This window comes from Suncus etruscus, chromosome 12 (genome assembly GCF_024139225.1).
Source record: "Suncus etruscus isolate mSunEtr1 chromosome 12, mSunEtr1.pri.cur, whole genome shotgun sequence".
Lineage (NCBI taxonomy): Eukaryota > Metazoa > Chordata > Mammalia > Eulipotyphla > Soricidae > Suncus > Suncus etruscus.
In genome coordinates, this window is record NC_064859.1 from 86,097,371 (window position 1) to 86,120,162 (window position 22,792).

At 36.5% G+C, this 22,792-nt stretch overlaps 1 protein-coding gene across 1 annotated transcript in view; it reads left to right on the forward strand.

Annotated features, from left to right (window-relative positions):
• The window catches only part of TDRD15 (tudor domain containing 15), a 162,014-nt gene that overhangs the window by 139,060 nt on the left and 162 nt on the right, over nucleotides 1–22,792 (forward strand). Inside the window, 2 exon segments of the mRNA XM_049784668.1 lie at nucleotides 18,062–18,136; nucleotides 22,775–22,792. The exon segment at nucleotides 22,775–22,792 is cut by the window's right edge and continues 162 nt beyond it. Of these exon segments, the coding sequence (XP_049640625.1) occupies nucleotides 18,062–18,136; nucleotides 22,775–22,792 (93 nt within the window).

Consider the following 22,792-nt stretch of genomic DNA (forward strand, 5'->3'; position numbering starts at 1 on the left):
CTCTAGACAGGCTTTCTACTTCCCTCATTCAGTCACATTTTTTTATGATAGTTCTCAGTGTAATTATTTCTGTGACTGCACCCAAAATCTCTGTGGTGAGCTTCATGTCGGGATCTGGACCCTCCAGTCCTCCTCTATTTTGTCTCTGAGAATCATTACACAAATGTTTTTCATTTTTCTCAAAACCCATAGAAGAGTGAGACCATTCTGTGTTTATCTCTCTCCTTCTGACTTATTTCACTCAGCATAATAGATTCCATATACATCCATATATAGGAAAATTTCATGACTTCATCTCTTCTGATGGCTGCATAATACTCAGTGTATATATGTACCATAGTTTCTTTAGCCATTCATCTATTGAGGGGCATCTAGGCTGTTTCCAGTCTGGCTATTGTAAACAGTGCTGCAATGACTATAGGTGTGAGGAAGGGATTTTTTGTTCCTAGGATATATCCCTAGAAGTGATGTATAGCTGGATCGTATGGGAGCTCAATTTCCAGTTTTTGGAGGAATCTCCATGCCACGGCATCATAAACCTTTAGGGGAATTCAGCCCACTAGAAGTATCCTTAGGTTTTCCTGGTGGGGAGAACAGCGATATCCCTCACAGGGTTCCTCAATAGGCACCTTATGGATGCCTTTTTCTTGAAGAGATTGTTGGCATTATCTCAGGTAAAATTATGCCCTCTATCAAATAATTTGGCTCAGAAATTCCAGCACCAAAGATTACTTTTTTATGGATATATATAACCTTTTTTGGATATATATAACCTTTTAAGGATATATTCAGACAATGTTTTTCTCTTTTTCAAATATGTCCTTGCAGCTGAAGTTTCTGATAAACAAGGGCGAAATTGACTCTACTCAGAAAATAGGAAAACTCATTTTAGGAGATTTGGTTTCTTCCTATGCTTGACCCCAAAAACAACGGAGCCCACCTCAGGAAGGTCAAGTTTCTGGATATTTCTTACCTCCTCCTAACCCTTGTTTTGCATTTGAGGTTGTTGTTAAAAGCTGCCCTGAGTGTTACCTTTTCTTTTACAATTAACCTTGCCTTGTTGTTGTAAATATCCTTCTCTGCACCTGGGACTGGCTTACCCTATAAAAACCCGTTTGGAAAACAAACGTGTTGCACTCCTGCCAGAAGACGTGTTGACCCCATATACTCTGTGTGTGGTTTCATTTATTTCATATTTCATATTTTTCTGTACGCCAGCTCGGGCAACCCACTCTCCCTGAAGTGAATTCATCGAAATCCACTGGTGCTGCAAGACAAGCCGCTTGCGGCATCTCCCTATCACTTTCCATAAAGGTTGGACTAGATGGCATTCCCACCAGCAGTGGATAAAGTTCCTTTCTCTCCACATCCCCGCCAACACTGCTTGTTCTCATTCTTTGTGATGTGCACCAATCTCTGTGGCATGAGTTGATACCTCATAGTTGTTTTGATTTGCATCTCCCTGATGATTAGTGATGTGGAGCATTTTTTTCATGTGTCTTTTAGCCATTTGTACTTTTTTTATTGTAAATCACAATGGTTTTAATTAAATAAAGTTTAAAATCAAAACAAGACAAAGCCCTGTTGGTACAGTGACCTCCCTTATAATAATTAGCTTCCCATCATGGGAAGCTTCTCATTCACTCAGTTTTGATGAAATTTCTCATGTTAGAATTCCTTGTTATCCTTGATCTATGTTTTTTTCTCATCTTAAAAACTTCTCTATATGTATCCTGGAAAGTATAGTCCCCTTCTGCCCCCCAACTGTTAATATCATTCTGAACTGTCACTATTTTTTACCTAGATTATTGCAGCATTATCAGAGACTGGTCTTCCTGTTTCTTTTTCTCTCCCTTTCCTCTACTCAACACACTTATACCAAGCCTTTGAGCAGAGAAAATTGAATTCCAAGTCTGGATATTTCTAAAACCTCTAGTTATTTTCTGACAATGTGAATAAAATTCAAAGTCTTTATAGAGTTATCACTCTGTATCATTTTCCCTTGCATATCTCTCTAAATTCTTCCACATTTCTCTTTACTTTTTACTACTACTATTATGTTTATCTTAAATTTGCAGTTTAGAATTTTTTCCCTTCCTTTTTTCTTTTGTTGTTGCTGCTGTAGTGCCCTGTATTCACACTTTTTGGTTGTAAGGCTCAAACACTAGTTTGTGGTGTGCCAGAGGTGGCAGTATTGTGGATCACACTGGAAGAGTCAGGGACTTCACTGTAGCACTGTGGAAGTGTGCTAGTGAAACCATTGAACTCTACCACTTAGCTATATCCTGTGTGTATGTGTGTGTATTTATTTGTGTTTGAGCAAATGGTCCTGATAGTTTCTATGAAGCCAATATATTAATGCCAAAAACAGAGATACTACTAAAAAGAAAATTGTGGGTCAATGTCCGGTGAGAATTTCTGCAAATATCTTCAAGAAATTCTTAGTGAGCTAGTGAATAAAATCCATAAATATACTGGAAGATTATATACCCCAATCTAATAAGGTTCATCCCAGGGATGCAATGATGATTTAAAATAAGCCAATAAATGTAATATACCACATCAACCATATAAAAGGTAAAAATATGATATAATTATAACGAGTTGACAGAAAAGCTTTATGAAAAGGTCTAATATCCAATCATGATTTTAAAATAATCTCCAAAAATAGAGATATAAGTACTCTACCTCAAAATAGTAATGATCATCTATAGCTAACCTACAAATAACATATTAAATTGTAAAAAACATAAAAAGCTCTTCCTCTGAGATTAGGCATAATGCAAGGTCATCCACCTCACTATTAGCTCAAACATATTACTCAATAATAGTTGCAGATGAATGGATCCAGGAATCATGTTACACACACACTACACACACATGCAATACTATGCAGCTTTAACAAAGAATGAAAGCATACAATTTTCCATGACATGTTTGAAACTAGGGGATATCATGCTGACTAAAGTAATTTAGAAGTAAAACAATAGATATGAAATGATCTACAGTAAGATGGTAATAAAGGGAGATTGGCAAAAGAACTGGAGAATAGATCCACATAACTGTTGGTTGGTTAGGAGTTGAAAAGAAGAAAGGGATCTCCCATCCAAGTACTAACTAGGCCCGACCCTGTTTAGCTTCTGAGATTAGAAGAGATCGGGCGTAAGGCCCATGAAAAAATGTTCCTCGTCACTAATCATCAGGGAGATGCAAATCAAAACAACGATGAGATACCACCTCACACCACAGAGATTGGCGCACATCACAAAGAATGAGAATAATCAGTGCTGGCGGGGATGTGGAGAGAAAGGAACTCTTATCCACTGCTGGTGGGAATGCCGCCTAGTGCAGCCTCTATGGAAATCGATATGGAGGTTCCTTCAAAATCTGGAAATTGAGCTCCCATTCGACCCAGCTATTCCACTCCTAGGGATATACCCTAAGAACACAAGAATACAATACAAAAACCCCTTCCTCACACCTATATTTATTGCAGCACTATTCACAATAGCCAGGCTCTAGAAACAACCAAGATGCCCTTCAACAGACAAATGGCTAAAGAAACTGTGGTACATATACACAATGGAATATTATGTAGCCGTCAGGAGAAATGAAGTCATGAAATTTTCCTATACATGGATGTACGTGGAATCTATCATGCTGAGTGAAATATGTCAGAAGGAGAGAGAGACACAGAATAGTCTCACTCATCTATGGGTTTTAAGAAAAATAAAAGTCATTTTTGTAACAATCCTCAGAGACAATGAGAGGAGGGCTGGAACACCAGCTCACTCCATGAAGCTCACCACAAAGAGTGGTGAGTACAGCTATAGAAATAACTACACAGAGAACTACCATAATCAGGTGAATGAATGAGGGAACTGGAAAGCCTGTCTGGAGTACAGGTGGGTGTGGGATGGGATGGAGGGAGATTTGGGACATTGGTGGTGGGAATGTTACACTGGTGAAGGGGGGTGTTCTCTACATGACTGAAACCTAATCATAATCATTTATGTAATCAAGATATTCAAATAAAGAAAAAAAAGAAAAGAAGAAAGGGGCCCTTGGAAATTTGGTGGACAGAGGAGGACACTGGTGGGTGAGATGTATGGTGCTGAAGTGATACCATACATGAAACCATTGTTAACAATATGGTAAAATCATGGTACTTAAAAAATTTTAAGAATAAGTTACCTGATATACAAATATCAACTTATTAAAACCACATAAAACATATTAAAAATATTGGGAGTGTACATACCTACACAGGCTTATTTTTCTTCTGCTTCTGTACTCAAGAATTACTCCTGGCAGGGTCTCAGCACCATATAGAGAGGGTCTAGGATCAAACTTGGGCTGGTTATGTGTGAAGCAAATGGCCTCCCCAGCACATTATCACTAGAGCTTCAGATATTAAGATTTCTTTTCTTTTCTTTTTTTTTTTCTTTTTTTGGTTTTTGGGTCACACACGGCAACGCTCAGGGGTTACTCCTGGCTCTATGCTCGGAAATCACCCCTGGCAGGCACAGGGGACAACATGGGATGCCGGGATTTGAACCACCGTCCTTCTGCATGAAAGGCAAACGCCTTACCTTCATGCTATCTCTCCGGCCCCCAGATATTAAGATTTCTAAAAAGAAATAATGTTGGAGTTTATTTTAATTATGCCTTTACTTTGTGCATTATCAAGCATAATTTTCTATATTAATTGAATGAGTCTGCACACTTTTTAGGATAATTCATTAAATCTTTTATCTTTTTTAATTATCTTTTGTAATTTTTTATCTTTTGTGATCTATTTTCCCACAGGAAAATAGGCTGAAAATAGGATTTTTTTAGAATTTAGAAGTAGAAATTTTGGCCACCAGATGGAGACCCAGTACTGACTTTTTTTTTTGATAGTTTGAGATGTAATCATAAAAATTAAAAAAATCTTTTCTTACCCTCTTATTTCGAATAAATTTTACTCTTCCAAGGTACTCTTCCCTTTTTCAGGAACTTTTAGTTGGCAAGTTGTATTAAAAAGGAATAAAAGAATAGGATTCATTGAGATGTTACTTGAAGAGAGCTGGGCTTTTAACTGTTCTATTTGGAAAAGAACATAGCCTGTTGAAGAAAGTCAAAATGTGAGTGGAATGTGCAGGCTTGCATGTTAGAAGGCAAAAGGATTTGTTAAAAGAAAAGGGACCATGGAAGAGTTTAAGAAGAAAATGTTAACTGATAATTCAGGTATAACTGAAGTGTGCTTCCTTGAATATTTAAGTCCAGAGGCAATGAAAATTACAAACTAGATCTGTCATCAGAGAATTGGCAGCACGGGACCTTCTGAGGGAATTTCTGATTCAGGTGAGTTGAATTCTTCTGTGTTTTATATCTTTATTTTGCCCTGAATGAACTGAAATGGCTGATCTTAGACATTTTTTTACCTTCTATTTTTTTTTTGAGTATTACCTTTTCCATAGTATCATACAATTTGGAGACTTCCTATGAAATCATAGAATAAAGCAGGAGACATTTCTCATGTTGTTTCCTTATATCTGAAAACACACACACACACACACACACAACTCCAGAAGGGAAATTTAGAAGATTTTTATGACTTTTTTTCTACAGATTTTCATTGATCTTACTTATAAAGATAGTAGTGAAAAATAAAAATAAAGTAAGCAGTCTTTTCTTGTCTATGCTAAGAGAAACTTATAGCTTATCTTCTGTTTGACATATGAACAGAAAAGGAAAATTTGCCTCTTGTTCTACTGTCATGTCATGGAGAGGTTGGTAAACTCTGTTCTCGTTTCCTTTCACCTTTACAAATGGTCCTCACCTTTTAACTGATCTTACTGTCTCTGCTCCTGCTTCTCTTCCTTTGGTCTTTTATAATCCTGTCATGCTAACATATCTAGACAGGTATGTCCTGCCCAAGCCTCTCAGAGGCTGCCTTTAGAGGAGGGTAAAACCTGAACTCTTCAGCCCAGAGGAGTACTCCATAAACTTATTATACTGCCTATATTCTGAACTCTGGCTCAGCTCAAGTATAACTTTCAAAGTCTTCCTAAATCTTCAGAACAAAATAATAGAATCTCCTTGTATTTCTGTCATTTTTTATTTACGTTATTGCCTCAGATTTGACATTGTATTTGATTTTATTGATATTATTGTACAAAAATAATTTTTTAACCACACCTGGTGGGACTCAGGCTCTATGCTCAGGGATCATGCTTGGCAAGACTCAACTTCTTATAGGCTTTATAGAAATAATTTGACTTTCAAATAATTCTATTTTTACATTCAAATCTATGAGGCTATAGGTGGTTTGGTGAGGGAAAGTTCAGATTTCAGCACAAGGTGGGTGGATAAGAAGAGTTTATTCACTCAGATCGAGTTCCTTCAGGTTGCCCTGTCAACTTGTGGCCTGAATAAAAGCTCCACTGTATTTTTTATTCATTTTACTATAGAAGTAAATGAGCAAGCAGTCTTTACACAAATAAAATTTATGTGCTTTGAAGAACAAAGGGTTTTTTTTTTTTACTAAACTAACTGTTTTCCTTCAGTTTTTGCTCTGTGGTGATTCAGGCCTTTCTTGTGCTTAGAATGCTTCATCACTGTTCTTCACTCCCCCTTATGCCCATAAATCTCTGCCAGTTTCTCTCATATTCTAAAATTTCCATTCATTCCCCTCACAGTTTTTAAAGGAATGACAGATGTGCTATGAAGGGAAAAACCCAGTGTCTTCCATAGCCTTCCTTAGTGGGCCCGGAGAGATAGCACAGCGGTGTTTGCCTTGCAATCAGCCAATCCAGGACCCAAGGTGGTTGGTTCGAATTCCGGTGTCCCATATGGTCCCCCGTGCCTGCCAGGAGCTACTTCTGAGCAGACAGCCAGGAGTAACCCCTGAGCACCGCCGGGTGTGGCCCAAAAACCTCTCTCTGTCTCTCTCCCTCTCTCCCTCTCTCCTCTCTGTCTCTCTCCTCTCTCCCTCCCACCCCCCTCTCTCGGCTACTCCTGGCTCAATGCGGGATTCGAAAAGCTGTCCTGCATGCAAGGCAAACGACTTACCTCCATGCTATCTCTCTGCCCCTCCCCTACATTTTCTTGATTATGCGTCAGAACCATTTCTGAATCTCACTTGGACAGTGTATTTTTCGTGGCATTATTAGATAATAATGTAGCAATTGACATAGTAAATGTAAGAACCGTTTTTCATATTAGACTGAATTGACTACAAGATAATAGTTGTCAGATGATGATATTTTCTATTTATTCTTCTAACTTTACTCAGCTTATTATTTATTTATTTATTTATTTATTTATTTATTTATTTATTTATTTATTTATTTATTTATTTATTTACTGAATTTGGGGCCACACCTGGTGATGCTCAGGGGTTACTCCTGGCTATGCACTCAGAATTTGCTCCTGGCTTGGGGACCATACGGGACATCGCGGGGAATTACAGTCCGTTCTAGGCTAGGTGCAAGGCAAGCAAGCCTTACTACTTGTTCCACAGCTCCGGTCCTACTCTGCTTTATTTTTGTTTTTGTTTTGGGTCACCCAACTGTGCTCAAGGTTTAATTCTTTCTGCATTTTTTTCATCAACCTGCTCTGTTTCCTTGAAGATGACATTTAAGAACCATATCTGTATGTTTTATAGTTTTTATTTCCTGACCTCTGGCTTTTATGTTGGATTGGTAAATGGGGTACATTGTCATGAAACTAGCAGGTAGAAAGAGCGTGAAATCAAGGTTTTTAGCCTTTTCCTTTATTCCCTTCTTGCTAGAAATTGCATTTTTTTCTTTAATGATTGTATCTCCTTTATGAATGATCCTCACTTATGGCTGCTTTAATGCTCCAGTATCTATTTCTGTCTCTTTGCTTCTTTAGATTTGAGAGATGATTTGTTGCTAGTCACAGGGTACTAATACTTCATATTTAAATTCCCCAAAGACACAGATATGCGCTTACTGCAATTCAAATTTCATTTAAAATAAAAGAAACACATGTTTTAATATCTATAGGAAGGATAATTTAATGTTTCTCAAATTAATAAATTTTGTTCTAAGTTCAACATTTCTGGGTTTTGTCTTTCTTTTTCTTTCTTCCCTTCTTTCTTCCTATATTCTTTTCTTTCTTTCTCTTTCTTTCTTTCTTTCTTTCTTTCTTTCTTTCTTTCTTTCTTTCTTTCTTTCTTTCTTTCTTTCTTTCTTTCTTTCTTTCTTTCTTTCTTTCTTTCTTTCTTCTTTCTTTTCCTTCCTTGCTTTCTTTTCCTTCCTTCCTTCCTTCTTTCCTTCCTTCCTTTCTTTCTTTCTTTCTTTCTTTCTTTCTTTCTTTCTTTCTTTCTTTCTTTCTTTCTTTCTTTCTTTCTTTCCTTCCTTCCTTCCTTCCTTCCTTCCTTCCTTCCTTCCTTCCTTCCTTCCTTCCTTCCTTCCTTCCTTCCTTCCTTCCTTCCTTCCTTCCTTCCTTCCTTCCTTCCTTCCTTCCTTCCTTCCTTCCTTCCTTCCTCCTTCCTTCCTTCCTCCCTCCTTCCCTCCCTCCCTCTCTCCTTCCCTCCCTCCCTCTCTCCCTCCCACCCTCCCACCCTCCCTCCCTCCCTCCCTCCCTCCCTCCCTCCCTCCCTCCATCCCTCCTGGATCAAGACTTAGGAATGACTCCTGATGACTCAGAGGATCATATGGGATGGATGCAAGGGGTCAAACCTGGATTGGTTGCAGGCAAAATAAATGCCCTATCCACTTTACTATCTCTCTGGGTTCCTATGAGTCTAAGATTTCTGAGTCATATAATTTATATTCAAATTATATCATAATTCAATTGATGACTTTTAGGCACAAAATATAAAACTTTTGATAAAAAATATATAGGAGCTTCTGATGGACAAAAATTGTAATAGGAATAGGCAAATAAATTAGGTAAAATAGATAAATATATTTTGTAAAGAGAAAGACAAAAATTATGGAGAGATGCTACATTTGCTCTTCAATTACTTGTGACTTCATACTTGTATTTTTTGTTTTTCAACAAATATCTTTCCTTTCATCAAATACCCTATTTGGTACAAAAATATTTTTCACAGCAATATATGCATGATAAATGTTAAGAGCTGAGTTAATTTACTTTAGTGAAGATACTACAGCTGGATCAGCAAATTCAATTGATATATCACTTGATTAGACTGTCCTTGCTTTAGTAAAAAGGTATTAAGATTAAAACATTACCTAAAAGTAGAACATGCCTATTTAGTGTGATTAGAGAGCTTATTAGGCTAGTTTCTAAGACCAGCAGAAGACTTACTGAATCACACTAAATAGGAATTTTCTTTCAAATAAAAGCAGCTTTATCTTGATATGTAGTTGAAATGTTAAGAATTCTTGCCTCAGGGGCTGGAGCGATGGCACAAGTGGTAGGGCTTTTGCCTTGCACACGCTAACCTAGGATGGACTGTGGTCTGATCCCCCAGCATCCCATATGGTATGGTCCCACAAGACAGGAGTGATTTCTTAGTGCAGAGCAAGGAGTAACCCCTGAGCATCTCTGAATGTGACCCAAAAAAGAAAAAAAATAAAAGAATTCTTGCCTCAGAAGTTTTCAACAAATTTTTGGTGACACTAATCACTATAGTTCTCCAGAGGTTACCCATGGTTCTATAATATTTATGTAGAAGTATAGCATTCTAGAAGCTTTTGCTTCATTCTTTTTTTTATCCCAATAACCTTATATCCCTTAGAGAGAAAGTTAGAAGTAAGATTTATGAGGTATTCTTTAGGTATATAGCATCCTCCTTACTTAAGGCGGTCTGAGTCTGTGACATTACTCCAATTTAATTATTATATGAGAAGATTTTTTATTTTGGGGGGGCACCTGATGGTGCTCAGGGATTAATCCTGGTTCTGTGCTCAGAAATTGCTCCTGGCAGACTTGGGGGAAACATATGGGGTGCCGGGAATCAAACGCAGGTCCATCATGGGTCAACCACATGTAGGGCAAACACCCTACTGCTGCGCTATCTCTCTGGTCCCAGTATATAGGAAGATTTATATCAGTGATTCTGGCCAGTTTTTTTTTTACCTTATCAAGGGTTTTGAATTAGGGGTACATCATGTAGATTCTTAGATGCCTGCTTATTCATCTCTGTACTCTCATCAGTGACCTGATATTGATGGTTACTGCCACTAAATTACTACAATTCTGCGGCATGTGTCCTTTCATTGGACAGTTGAGTAAAGTTTCTGAGCTTAAGCCATTCTGTGTTTTGAACATTCCAAATGGAATCATGGTATCCATGTCACTGCGGCATCATCATCAGCCTACATGTTTGACAGAACAGAAAATGGACAGATGGCATTTTTTCAGAGATGTTGGTTTTCTGTTAAATTCCTTCATTGAGTATCATCTAAGTTGTATTGTGGTATATAGGAATATGTTGAAAAGGTCATTCATAGAAAAGAAGTTTTCCTTAAGTTGACATTTTTTTCTATTATTATATGCCAAAGATTTTCTTACATTTCAATTTCAAATGTTGGTTTTATTAAGAATAGAGCTTAATCAACCAAAGAAACACAGAATTAGAATCACTCCAGCTGTTCAAACCAATACATCAAATTTAGGATCTTTTATAAGTAAATTCATATTGATAAATTCTTCTCAATTTAAAATTGTTAGTCTTTTCTCAACCTTCCACCCTTAAAATTGATTTCCATAAAGAACTCCTAGCTTTTTTATGATTAAAAAGTGGTTGCATAATTTTTTTATTATGAGGAAGGTTTTTAATGTCAGATATAATTTTTCAGTTGACGCTTTAGAATCTTGTAACTTGATTCTAGTTACAAGTCTGGTTGCAAGCATAGGAATTTTCCTTACATAACAGCTTTATAAGGAGAGGACATTTTTAAAAATAATATCTTATTTAAACACCTTGATTACAAACATGATTGTGATTGGGTTTCAGTCATGTAAGAGAACACCCCCCATAATCAGTGCAATATTCCCATCACCAATGTCCCAAATATCCCTCCTCCTCACCTCATCCCCTGGCTGTACTCCAGTTAGGCTTTCTATTTCCCTCATACATTCTCATTATTAGGATAATTCGCAATGTAGTTATTTCTCAAACTAAACTCATCACTCTGTGGTGAGGTTCGTGAAGTGAGCTGTAACTTCCAGCCCTCCTCTCTTTTGTCTCTGACAATTATTGCAAGAATGCCCTTCATTTTTCTTAAAACCCATAGATGAGTGGGACCATTCTGTGTCTTTCTAAGAAGGGGACTTTTTTTGGGGGGAGGGTCACACCCGACGGTGCTCAGGGGTTACTCCTGGCTGTCTGCTCAGAAATAGCTCCTGGCAGGCACGGGGGACCATATGGGACACCGGGATTCGAACCAACCACCTTTGGTCCTGGATCGGCTGCTTACAAGGCAAACACCGCTGTGCTATCTTTCTGGGCCAGAAGGGGACTTTTAAGTGATTTATTTTATATTACTTTTTGGAGAGGAGTCATACCTGTCTGGTCTTAAGGTTTTTTCCTGGCTGTGTTTAGCTATCTCTTCATGTGGGGCACAGGGAATCATAAGGAATGCTTGATATTGAACCTGGATCAACCATGTGTATAGTAAGTATCATAAGTAAGTAAGTATTTTACCTGGTACTGTCTCACTAATCCTGGGAACACATTTTTTTTTTCACAATTATAAATAGCCTCATAATTTAGGAGAGAATTGACTGTTATTGACAAGGAATTCTGGTGGATTTTATATTGGAGTAATTTGTGTCTTTTGAATCCTCCAGTGTCTCTATTCCAGAATTATGGGGACATGATATTTTAAAACTATTATTTTTAAAACTATAACTTCTTTTTTTTCTTACCTTCAAATAGAACCACATAACTTGAACTATCCTGTTCTGCCTCACAAATTGAGGGGGGAATAATGGAGGGCACCAAGATCAAACAGGTGTATGAACATTGAGTAGAAATAAAAAATGATCAGACTTAAACACCAAATCCAAACCCAACTACAACAGAATCGATAATCAATCTACAACAGGCTAGACACAGAAGGAACCACTTATACTAGCAGCCCAGGGGGCAAAGGAGGGGCGATATGGGTTGCATGCTGGGAACAGGGGTGGAGAGAAGACAACATTGGTGGTAGGAATGATCTTGATTCAATGTCACTATGTATCTAAAATACTACTGTGAATGATTTGTAATCCACTTTGGTCAAAATAAAAATTATTAATATTAAAAAATTTAAAAATAACTTTAACTCAAATTTTATTATTAATTAATAAATATCTAAGCTATTTTTTGCTATTTTGGTCTTCTATGGTTGTGCACACCACATATATAATTTACATTTACATAATTTCTCTGATTATTAGTATTTGCTTTGCATATTTCTATATTTTAGTTATCCAATAGCCAATGATTTATTTATGCTTTTCACATTGTTCTTTGCCAGTGATCACATATCCTCCAAAGCATTATCTCCAAAAGCACTTTATATAGTAGTGACCAAAGAAGTAATTTAATTGGAAGTTCATCATCATATACCTTCAGCTAGTACATTTTATCTTTTAGCATATTCGTCAACACAAGCCAGAAATGAATTCTGATTGATTAAGCAGAAATGCATTAGGGAATTTACAGAAGTAATGGAATGCCTGGATACCCAAGGAATAAAAAAAAAAACAAAACACCTTAATTCTTTTCCAGTTATGAACTGATGAGAAAAAAACTGCTACTTTTTTTTCCTATGAAAGTAGCATTACTTAACCTAGTAGTCCCTGCTAGATGCTCAGTATATTGTTATGTCTTAAGGGGACCAGAGGAAAAAATAATGTAAAGAGGACTCATGGGATGAAAACAAGGCACTTGTCCAGTAGGATAGAGAAGAGAGAGATGGTGACACAGGAAGGAAACTGGTAGGAGGTGAACTACAGTCAGAAATTGCTTGAGAAATACTGGCTATAAAGGCCATTGACTTCATAAATGCTGTGTTAGTGCAATTAACACACTATCAGTGGGAACAACCCATGGTTTAAACCATCTCCTTGTTGCTACTAAAGCACTAGTCTCTGTCTTCACTCTCTGCTGGAGTAACTATAGAAAAGAAACTCCTCAGAGATCTTTTCTCTTGTTGCTGTTGTCTAAGTTCTTCACAGACTTGAGCCAGGGCCCCCTTGCTAATGTTGCAGAGATCGGATGTTGGGAAAGTGGAACTTTTGAGATGGAAATTTTCCAAATATAGTAAGGTTATTCAAATGATGATAATCAGCAATCCACAGAGGACATTGGATGATTTTCTTCCTTTATCATTTATTTTACTAAATGGTGCACATATAATTATGAAATCAATGTTTCATATCACATTAAGAGATAAACGAGAAGTCTAGAATTTTAATATAATCTATATCAGCAAGTAATCAACTGAATAAAGTACAAATTGATTATATTTTAATTATAAATAAATGGAATTAGGAAGCTTTAAAATATTACCTTATTAGGAATAAAAACTCGTCCTTAAGAATTTTTAGTCTAATGCGGTAGATATATTTATTATGACATATTTAGTTCAATAGGATTTAAAATATATTTAATAAATATAATATAGTACAATTTTTGTATATGAAACAGATATGTTGATATATTAAATTGTAACTTGAGGTATTTAATATTTTAGCATATATTTAAATAGCTCTAGCTTAATTTAATCATTTTTTTTATTAAAGTGCCATGCTCTACAAAGGAACTTATAGTTGAGTTTCAGACATATAATGTTCCAACATCAATCCTATTGCCAATATCCTTAGTCGCATGCTTATGGTGTTTCTAGGTCTATGTCTTAGATGTCTTAGCTATATACATAGCTCTATACCATGGGTGTATTTATTACTTGACCCCTAGATTACCTCTGATCCTAGATTATAGAAAGAAAAAGGACAGGAAAACAATTACACTCCCATTTGCCTCTTTTTATTCCCAGTCTTGATTTCTTTAATTTTCTATCCTTCTTATTTCTATAATCTAGGGCCAGGAATAATCTAAGTATTCCCCTTTGAGACGTTGCATTCCCTCTTCTTACTTTGTATATCACAGATAAGAGAATTCATCTATTATTTGTCTTTATTCTGATGACATAACATGATATCCCCACTTACATCCAATTTGCAGCAAATAACATAATTTTTAAACAGTAAAAGTAAATAGTTTATTTTTTAATATTTTAAATGTTTTTAATATCTTTAAATGGTTTGGTTTTTAATATCCTTAAGTGTTAATATCTTTAAAAATTTAGTTATTTTCTCCTTGGATTCCTTAATAATGCAAACTTTAGTTATTCCTCTAATGTTTCATTTCATTTATTTTTGTTTTTATTATTTTTCTTTCATTCTCTTTTCAAATTGGACAATCTTTGGTCCCTACAAATGTATTCCTTCATCTGTATTTTCAAGTTATTGCTAAATCCTCATTTGTGCTCCTATTTTTGTTTCTGGGAACTTGTTCTATAAACCTAGTAATCTTTCTAAACATTAAAAATATTTGATATTTTGGGGGTGGGATTGTGTTGTCTCTTCAGAATCATTCAGACTTTTAGTTTGATTTTTTTAAATTTAGAACTTTGGGGACCTGGAGTGATAGACAGCACAGCATTAGGGCAATTGCCGTACATGTGGCCAATCCAGGAAGGACCCCAGTTCACTTCCTGGCATCCTATATGGTCCATCGAGCCTGCCAGGAGTGATTTCTGAACGCAGAGCCAGGAGTAACCCCTGAGCGCCACTGTGTGTGATCCCAAACCCCCCCCCAAATAAAAAAAATACTTAGAATTTTGACTACTTGTTATTCTTTACTGTGTTTCTTTATATACAGCATATGAGAAATCATTCTATATCTGCCACTCTCCTTCTGATTTATTTCAGTCAGTATGATATTCTTCAGATTCCTCCATGTAGCAGCAAATTGTGTGGATTTGTCTTTTCCAACAGCCTAGTATAGTAGTAGTCCATTGTGTATATATATGCCATAGTTTTCTTATCCAGTCATTTGTTTTGGATAGTTGGGTTGCTTCTATGCTATTGAGGGAAATGAAAAAAAAAAAACATTGAACTATCACTACACACTAGTGAGGTTGGCACACCTCAAAACAAACAAACAAAAGCAGTTAGTGTTGGTATATATGTGGGGAAAAGTACCCTATGCTGAGAATGTTCTCAATTGTTTTAATGATTTAAAAAATTATGAATATTTCTTAAAAAGAACTCCAATAACCTTAAGAATTGGGCATTCTCATGCTCCAGCAATTCTTACATTTTTTTTCTATTGTTTTTGAGCCACGCTCAGCAGTGGTCAAGGGTTACTCCAGGCTCTGTACTCAGGGATAACTCTTCATGATGCTCAGGGGACCAAATGGCATGCCAAGGATTAAATTTGTGTTGGCTGCATACAAGGTAAGTGCCTTGCCTGCTGTACTATTGCTTCAGTTCCTCTCTAGCAATTCTTTTTTTTTTTTTTTTTGGTTTTTTGGACCACACCCGTTTGATGCTCAGAGGTTATTCCTGGCTATGCTCAGAAATCGCCCCTGGCTTGGGGGGACCATATGGGACACCAGAGTATCGAACCGCCGTTCGTTCCTTGGCTAGCACTTGCAAGGCTTACCTTGCACTTTACCTTGCTAGCATTTGCAAGGCTTACCTTACCTCTAGCACCATGCAATTCTACTTCTTAACATCTTATCCAAGGGTCCCAAAAATATTCAAAAAGATGTTTGCATGCCTATATCAACTTTATTTTTGATTTTCCATTTTTATAACAATCATATTGCTATCCTCTCAGGTATTTAATTTGAAAAACTGCATATCATTCTTTTATCCTCCTCCATATCTCTCAAGTAGATAGTCATTGAATCCTCTTGAGTTTACTTGTTAAATTGCTCTTAAGTGTCTTATAGCTATTTTCTTATCCTTATGCTACTTTATATGGTCAAGTCATCTTTTTTATCTTAGGGTCTTATGTTTAAGGAAATTATTTTTTCCTGGATGCCTCTATTGAAATCGTAAATTTCAAGGTGCATCAGAGTTTTTTTGTTTATTTAAGGAAGAAGAGACATACCAGCACAATTAGATAAAACCAAATATAAGTAGAGGGTACTAGTGTACTAGGAATATTGCACCAGTAAAGGGGGTGTCCTTTTATATAACTTAAACCCAACTACAAACATATTTGTAGTAATGGTGCTTAAATAAAGATATTTTAAAAAAAGAAAATGGGTTGGGAGAATATAGAGGGTTCTATACTGAAAAAGTTTTCAACATCAAAATGGAGAGTTTGACTACTATACAGTGATATCATTATGGTTATTCATTGATGCCTTAAACTAGATATATATCTTCAGACTTTAAAATTTAAAGGAATAAATATTTAAGACAGCCAATTTGAGCTACTTTACATGGCAGCATTTGCAAATCACTGCTTCCAAATAAAATCTTAAGCTCCTTAAAGGTTTTGAAAAATTATTTAAAAACAGGGGGGGGGTTGGAGTGGTGGCACAAGCAGTAAGGCCTTGCCCGTGCTAGCAAGTCAGCACAATCCCCTGGTTTCCCATATGGATATGGTCCCCCAAGCCAGGAGTGATTTCTGAGCACATAACCAGGAGTAACCCCTGAGTGTTACTGAAAACCAAAAAACAAAACAAAACAAAAAACAAAAAAAAGTTATAGCTTTTCAATCAGGTAGATATTTTAATTAGATCTGTTGACTTTGCTGTTTAGAACAGAAGACACGGAATGGACACTGATATTGGCATCAAGCTCAATTGAAATGAGACTATTGATAACATTGACAAGTAGGAATTTAACAGATTCTTTTCTTTGGGGAATTGAAGTTATGGTTTTAGAAGTCTTTGTTGTTCACTAGACTATTATTCCCTGCAGTAAAGAGTATGATAAAATTTTATTAAAAAATTTATTTATTGATCAATTCACTAATTTATTGGTTTCTGAGCCACACCCAGAGGAGCTCAGGAGTCATTCCTGGCTCTGTATTCAGAAATCTCCCCTGGCAGTATGGGGCACCATATGAGATGCCGGAAATCAAACTGGGTCCCTCTTGGGTCAGCCACACAAGGCAAATGACCGACTGCTGTGCTATCTCTCCACCCCTGATAAGATTTCTTAAGTTCAGGCAAGTAATGGAAATAAAGCCATATTTGAGATTTGCATCCTGTCAGAATTAAGGCAAACAGTTATGGAGCTACTGCACTTTTTGGGATGGGGGCATATTAGCAGTATACAAGCTATACTCAAATATTTGCCAACACGACACTTTTAACTAGTGAAATTTTTATAAATATAATTATACTAATAGGTGTTTCTTTGGAAGAATTTATTTTGTAATGGTTATTTGTGGAGTTTCCTGCACGGGATTGTTTCTCTTAATTGTATTAGTTCTGTACCTGGAATGGATGGGTCAGCCACAGGGTTGTCACATAAAAAATCAGACAAGAGTCATGGGAGAAGATACATGGGGTCAAAGACATCCTCTGTAGTGTCATTCCTGTTAATGAATCCATATCCATTCTGATCATTGAACCATTTAAGAGTAGCCATGACTTGCATTGTCAGCATGGGCTTAACTATCTCTGCATTGCTCATTCCACTATGTCTAGTACCAGCCTGAGGAAAGTCCTTTGAGTGCGAACTCTTCGCTACTATATCTTGCACATATTTGTCAGACATCACTAATGCAATCTTCCAAATCTTGCTAGGTCTACTGCCAGTTCTGAAAGTCTTTTGAGTAAGAACCCTTCTCCTCTTAAAACATGTGCATGGGAGAATTTTTAATAGACATGCTACTTTCAGTTTGTTGTGAAAAAAGTTGATAAATACCCCAGAAGAACGTAATGCAATTTAGTGGGGGGTGGGGGTTATATATGTCAACACTCTGGTAGGAAGCATGAGATATTTCATGCAGCATGAGGGGGTTGACATGGTGATACATGTTTTTTTTTAATTTACTCAGTACCCCAGAAAACTTGTTACCCCACTTACTGTTTTGTGAACTCTGTTTTAGGGACCCTGTTCAGGTGCAATTGTGCTTCATCCTCCAACAGTTTTCTCATATTTGTTTCAACCCCAGAATGGTCAGGTCAGCTGCAAGGGCATCACACAAGAAACATGGAGTTATGTAAGAAAGTGCTTAGGGCCCAGGGGTTGAGCAGCCTCTTGGATTGAACTGAGCTGCCTCTGCAGTCTGCTTACTTCTTCCTGTTGATCCTAACCCCCATACATCCCTGCTGTCTTTATTAGCCAAAGTTAACAGAACAAAGGTAACTCACTTGAATGTGAAGATGTTAAGGGTACTTAGGTTAATTAAACCTAAATGATTCCCTAAACAAGCCTAGTTGGGATTTTTATAACTCAAAAGAGAAAAGCAGGGAATCTAGGAATCAGATTCAGGTGTCTACAGTTTTTAGTGAGTCTTGAATATTCATTATCTATGTCATTTTTTCCCCGGAAATTTATTATTGTTTGCCAACATCTAGGTTCTCCTTTTTATCTTCTTGATATATAATTTCTCCCTATGTAATATAGATGTTAATATATTATTGATTTTAGGTGTCACATTGATCTCTTACCAGTTAATATTATCTGTGGTGATACTTGTTGAAAAGGCAACTCCATTTCTTTTAAAAAATTTTAAGTTATACTTAAAACTCTTATTAACATATATTAGTCACTATATATTTATATTCTATTATTATTTATTAAATTTGAGTTTACATTCATGTTCAGATATGTGTTGCATCTGAAAATCACTTTAAGTTGTGATATATTTACTTGTGCTACATTTTTAACATGGTATGGCTCAAAAGCCCCAACCCAATTAAAAAATGGCCATAAAGGATAAGCAAAATTTTCAAAGTAATGAAAAAAGATTATCTAATGAAGTTCAACATGGATAAAAATAAGTAGAAAGAAAAATATAAGATTTAACCCTGAATTGTTTGTGCATATTGCAGTCCACTTATAAGTCTAGAGTTATAATTTTACTTATAAGTAAAATTCATTTTACATATCTCTTCAGTTATCAAGATTGGCCAATTACAAAATGGATGCATTATGTCTACACATTTCCTCTTCTCTCCTTCCTATAATGTAATCTCAAAAAAAACCATAAACTATTAGACAACTTGTTCTGAATGTGCTTTTCATTCTCAATTATGAGTTAATTTTTTTATCTATGTAGTATTGTTTTAGGAAAATCTAATAATCATAGGAACATAGTACCTACTCAGAATCTCTCTTGGCAAGATCTTGATTGGAAAAAGGATAGTTTTCCAAGAGGAAATGTATCTGTGAGAAGCAGCTTATAAAAGAGGAAAATATTTTTTACTTTCCTTGTGTCTAGAATTGAAAAGATTCTAGAGCTATTGAGAATGAAGAATTTGGAGAACAAAATATTTAAATATACTGTATGTTTTAAGTGGACATTTATATATCTTAGTATTTTCAGTACACAGTGAAAGGGATAAAATCACCTCTGCTGGAAATAAGGAAATCTTTGTTCAAATTGGCAAAAGGGCAGTTATGATTGTTAAATTTTGGGACAAGGGGCTGAAGTGGTGGTGCAAATGGTAGGGCATTTGCCTTGCATTCGATAACCTATGATGGGCCACAGTTTGATCCCCCATCATCCCAGGAGCGATTTCTGAGCACTTAATCAGGAGTAACCCTAGAGTGTCACCAGGTGTGGCCCCCCATAAAAAAATAAATTCTGGGACTATGATTAGATGCATCCTATCTGTGAAAAGCTCTAATTGTAGCACACAATTAGTTTCTGTTAAAAGCACTGAGAAGTTTTTATCTTTGAAAATTTGTGAAGTAACTCAGAATAGTGCCCCAGGTCAAATGCTGTTAGCATCCAAAGATGAACTTCATGTGCTGTTTCCTTCTGCCTTGAGTTGTTCCTCAGTTTACCTTTGTGCAGTCCAATTTATAGATAAACTTTTGATGACTAAAAGCATAACACCTCTAATAATTATATTATAAAATGGAGGAGAGAGAGCCGGAGTGGTGGTACAAGCCATAAGGCGTCTTCCTTGTGCATGCTAGCCTAGGATGGACAGCGGTTTGATCCCCTGGTGTCCCATATGGTCCCCCAAGCCAGGAACGATTTCTGAGCACATAGCCAGGAGTGATCCCTGAGCGTCACTGGGTGTGGCCCAACCCCCCCCCCCACAAAAAAGGAGGAGAGATATTAAACCTATCAAAAGGAAGACTTACATCACCTTAATTCATATCTACAAATTGAAGTTACTTAGTACAATGCTGAACTTTCCTTAAACCTCATAGCAGTCACTTTTTTTTTTTTTTTTTTGGTTTTTGGGTCACATCCTGCAGCGCTCAGGGGTTACTCCTGCTTTACACTCAGAAATCGCTCCTGGCAGTTTTGGGGGGCCATATGGGATGCCGGAATTCGAACCACCATCCTTCTGCATGTAAGGCAAACAGCCCACCTCCATGCTACCTCTCAGGCCCCTATGGCAGTCACTTTTTAATTTGAAAATTAATTAGCCTTTATGGGACTACTCTAGCTATAACTCAAGAAGAGTACATAGGTGTCTTTATTTTATAACTCAAAGTTACCATATTTTCTGGTGTATAAGATGACTGGGAATATAAGATGACCCCCTACTTTTCCTGTTAAATATAAAGTTTGGGGGCCGGAGAGATAGCATGGAGGTAATGCATTTGTCTTTTATACAGAAGTGTGGTGGTTAGAATCCCGGCATCCCATGTGGTCCCCCTGTGCCTGCCAGGGGCGATTTCTGAGCACTGCTGGGTGTGATCCAAAAACCAACATATATATATATATATGTATATATATACATATATATATATATATATGTTTGGTCTATATTTGCTGTATAAGAATACCTCTCACCCGGTGATGCTCAGGGGTTACTCCTGGCTATGTGCTCAGAAATCGCCTATATGGGACGCTGGGGAATCAAACTGAGGTCTGTCCTAGGCTAGCACGGGCAAGGCAGAAGTCTTTATCACTTGCACCACCACTCCAACCCCAAGACTACTTCTCTTTTAACGCACACCAAATGGAAATTAAAAATCATAATAGAAAAATACCATGACCAAACAGTTATAAGATCACTAAGTAATAAACTAAACACAGAGGGGGCCACTCAACCTAGAAGCCCCTGGGGTGAGGGTAGAGGATAGGTGAGGCAGGATGGGAACGGAGGTGGAGGGAGGACAATTCGGTGATGGGAATTCCCCTGATTCAATGTTAACATGTACCTGGAATATTACTGTGAACGATATGTAAGCCACTATGATTAAAATAAAAATTATATTAAAAATAAAAAATAGTAGAACCCTCAAAGGTTAACAGTATGTTTAATAATGCTAGACTTTGGAGTGCCAACAACCTTTTTACATTTGTCATTTGTAGTAAGTGACTGTGATTTTTTAATTGTGATCTACATTGAGAGCAGGGAGAGGGGGGCTCCTCCAACAGCAGCTGGCTGGGGTACAGTGGTTACTAGGACAGCTAGAAGGAGACAGAGCGCCTCCTCTGTGTCCCATAAAAGCTGAACAGAGGACTGACTGAGCACAGGAAAGCCGCATACCTAGTGGCTGGATAAGATGCAGCGCTTGGTAACTCAGCTCCTCTGTGTGCCCTGAAAGATGAATCAGGACAAGCAGAGGACTGAGTGATGACGCATGGCTGGATGGGATGCGCCATAAGAGGGGTTGGATCACTTGTCTCTGAAACTGAAGTTTCAGCATGCTCTATACCAGCATGTAAGACGACCCCCAACTTTTAAGTTTTTTATGGGTTAAGAAGTCATCTTACATGCCAGAAAATATTGTTCTTATGAAAAGTAATGCTCTCTGGAGTTAGGTGTAAGTGTATTCCCTCTTAGATGATTTTCATCCTATTTTTTCTCTTCAAAGTGAGTAAAATACTTTCCTATGCTTTGAGATAATATAAGGCTAAAGAAAATTATAGTTTGTAATTAAAGTGGTGCTGGTACAAAATGTTAGGTACTCTTTGATATTGAGACTTATAGTTTATAAAATATTGTGTCTGAATTTTAAGATCAGTGGTATAGAAAAACTAAATCTGAGAAACATGAGGAGAGATGGAAATATTTTTATGAAATACTGGATGACCTTTGAATATAAATTTTATTTTAAGAGTTCATTTGAACTTTAGGTTTTTTTACATACACAATTATATTCTATTTTATTATGTGGATTTTAAAACAGTCAATTCTCTATATTTTAAAGTGATAAGTTCATTTAATATTTAAAGCGGTTTATTAATTGGGTAAATATTTAACAAACTTAAAATATATCTAAAACACATTTTTGTGTTGATCTATAACTAAAATATTTTTAAAACAGTATTAAACCATTTTAAAAATCAATGCACCAGTTGTTTAAACTTGAAATCAAGTCTTGGGTATAATGAAGAATATATTTTATTTTGTCTCATCTTGTCTTTATAGTATTTTTCTCTTTTTATTTTTCATTTGGATACTGCCATCATTCTAGTTAAAAATATATCTTATCAAGAACACATTAAAATTTTAAAGATGTTGAGTCCGTGATTGTACTAAACCTAGTTATGTGAGAAGCTTCTTTTGTTTTTCCTTTTTGAGCTACAACTAAGAGGATATCTATAAGTAAACAAAGGCTTGTGTATTCAATCAGTGAGAATTTCAGATAATCACTTATCTGTGTATCTGGTGATGGGTAGATTGGGGCTAGTGAAGGT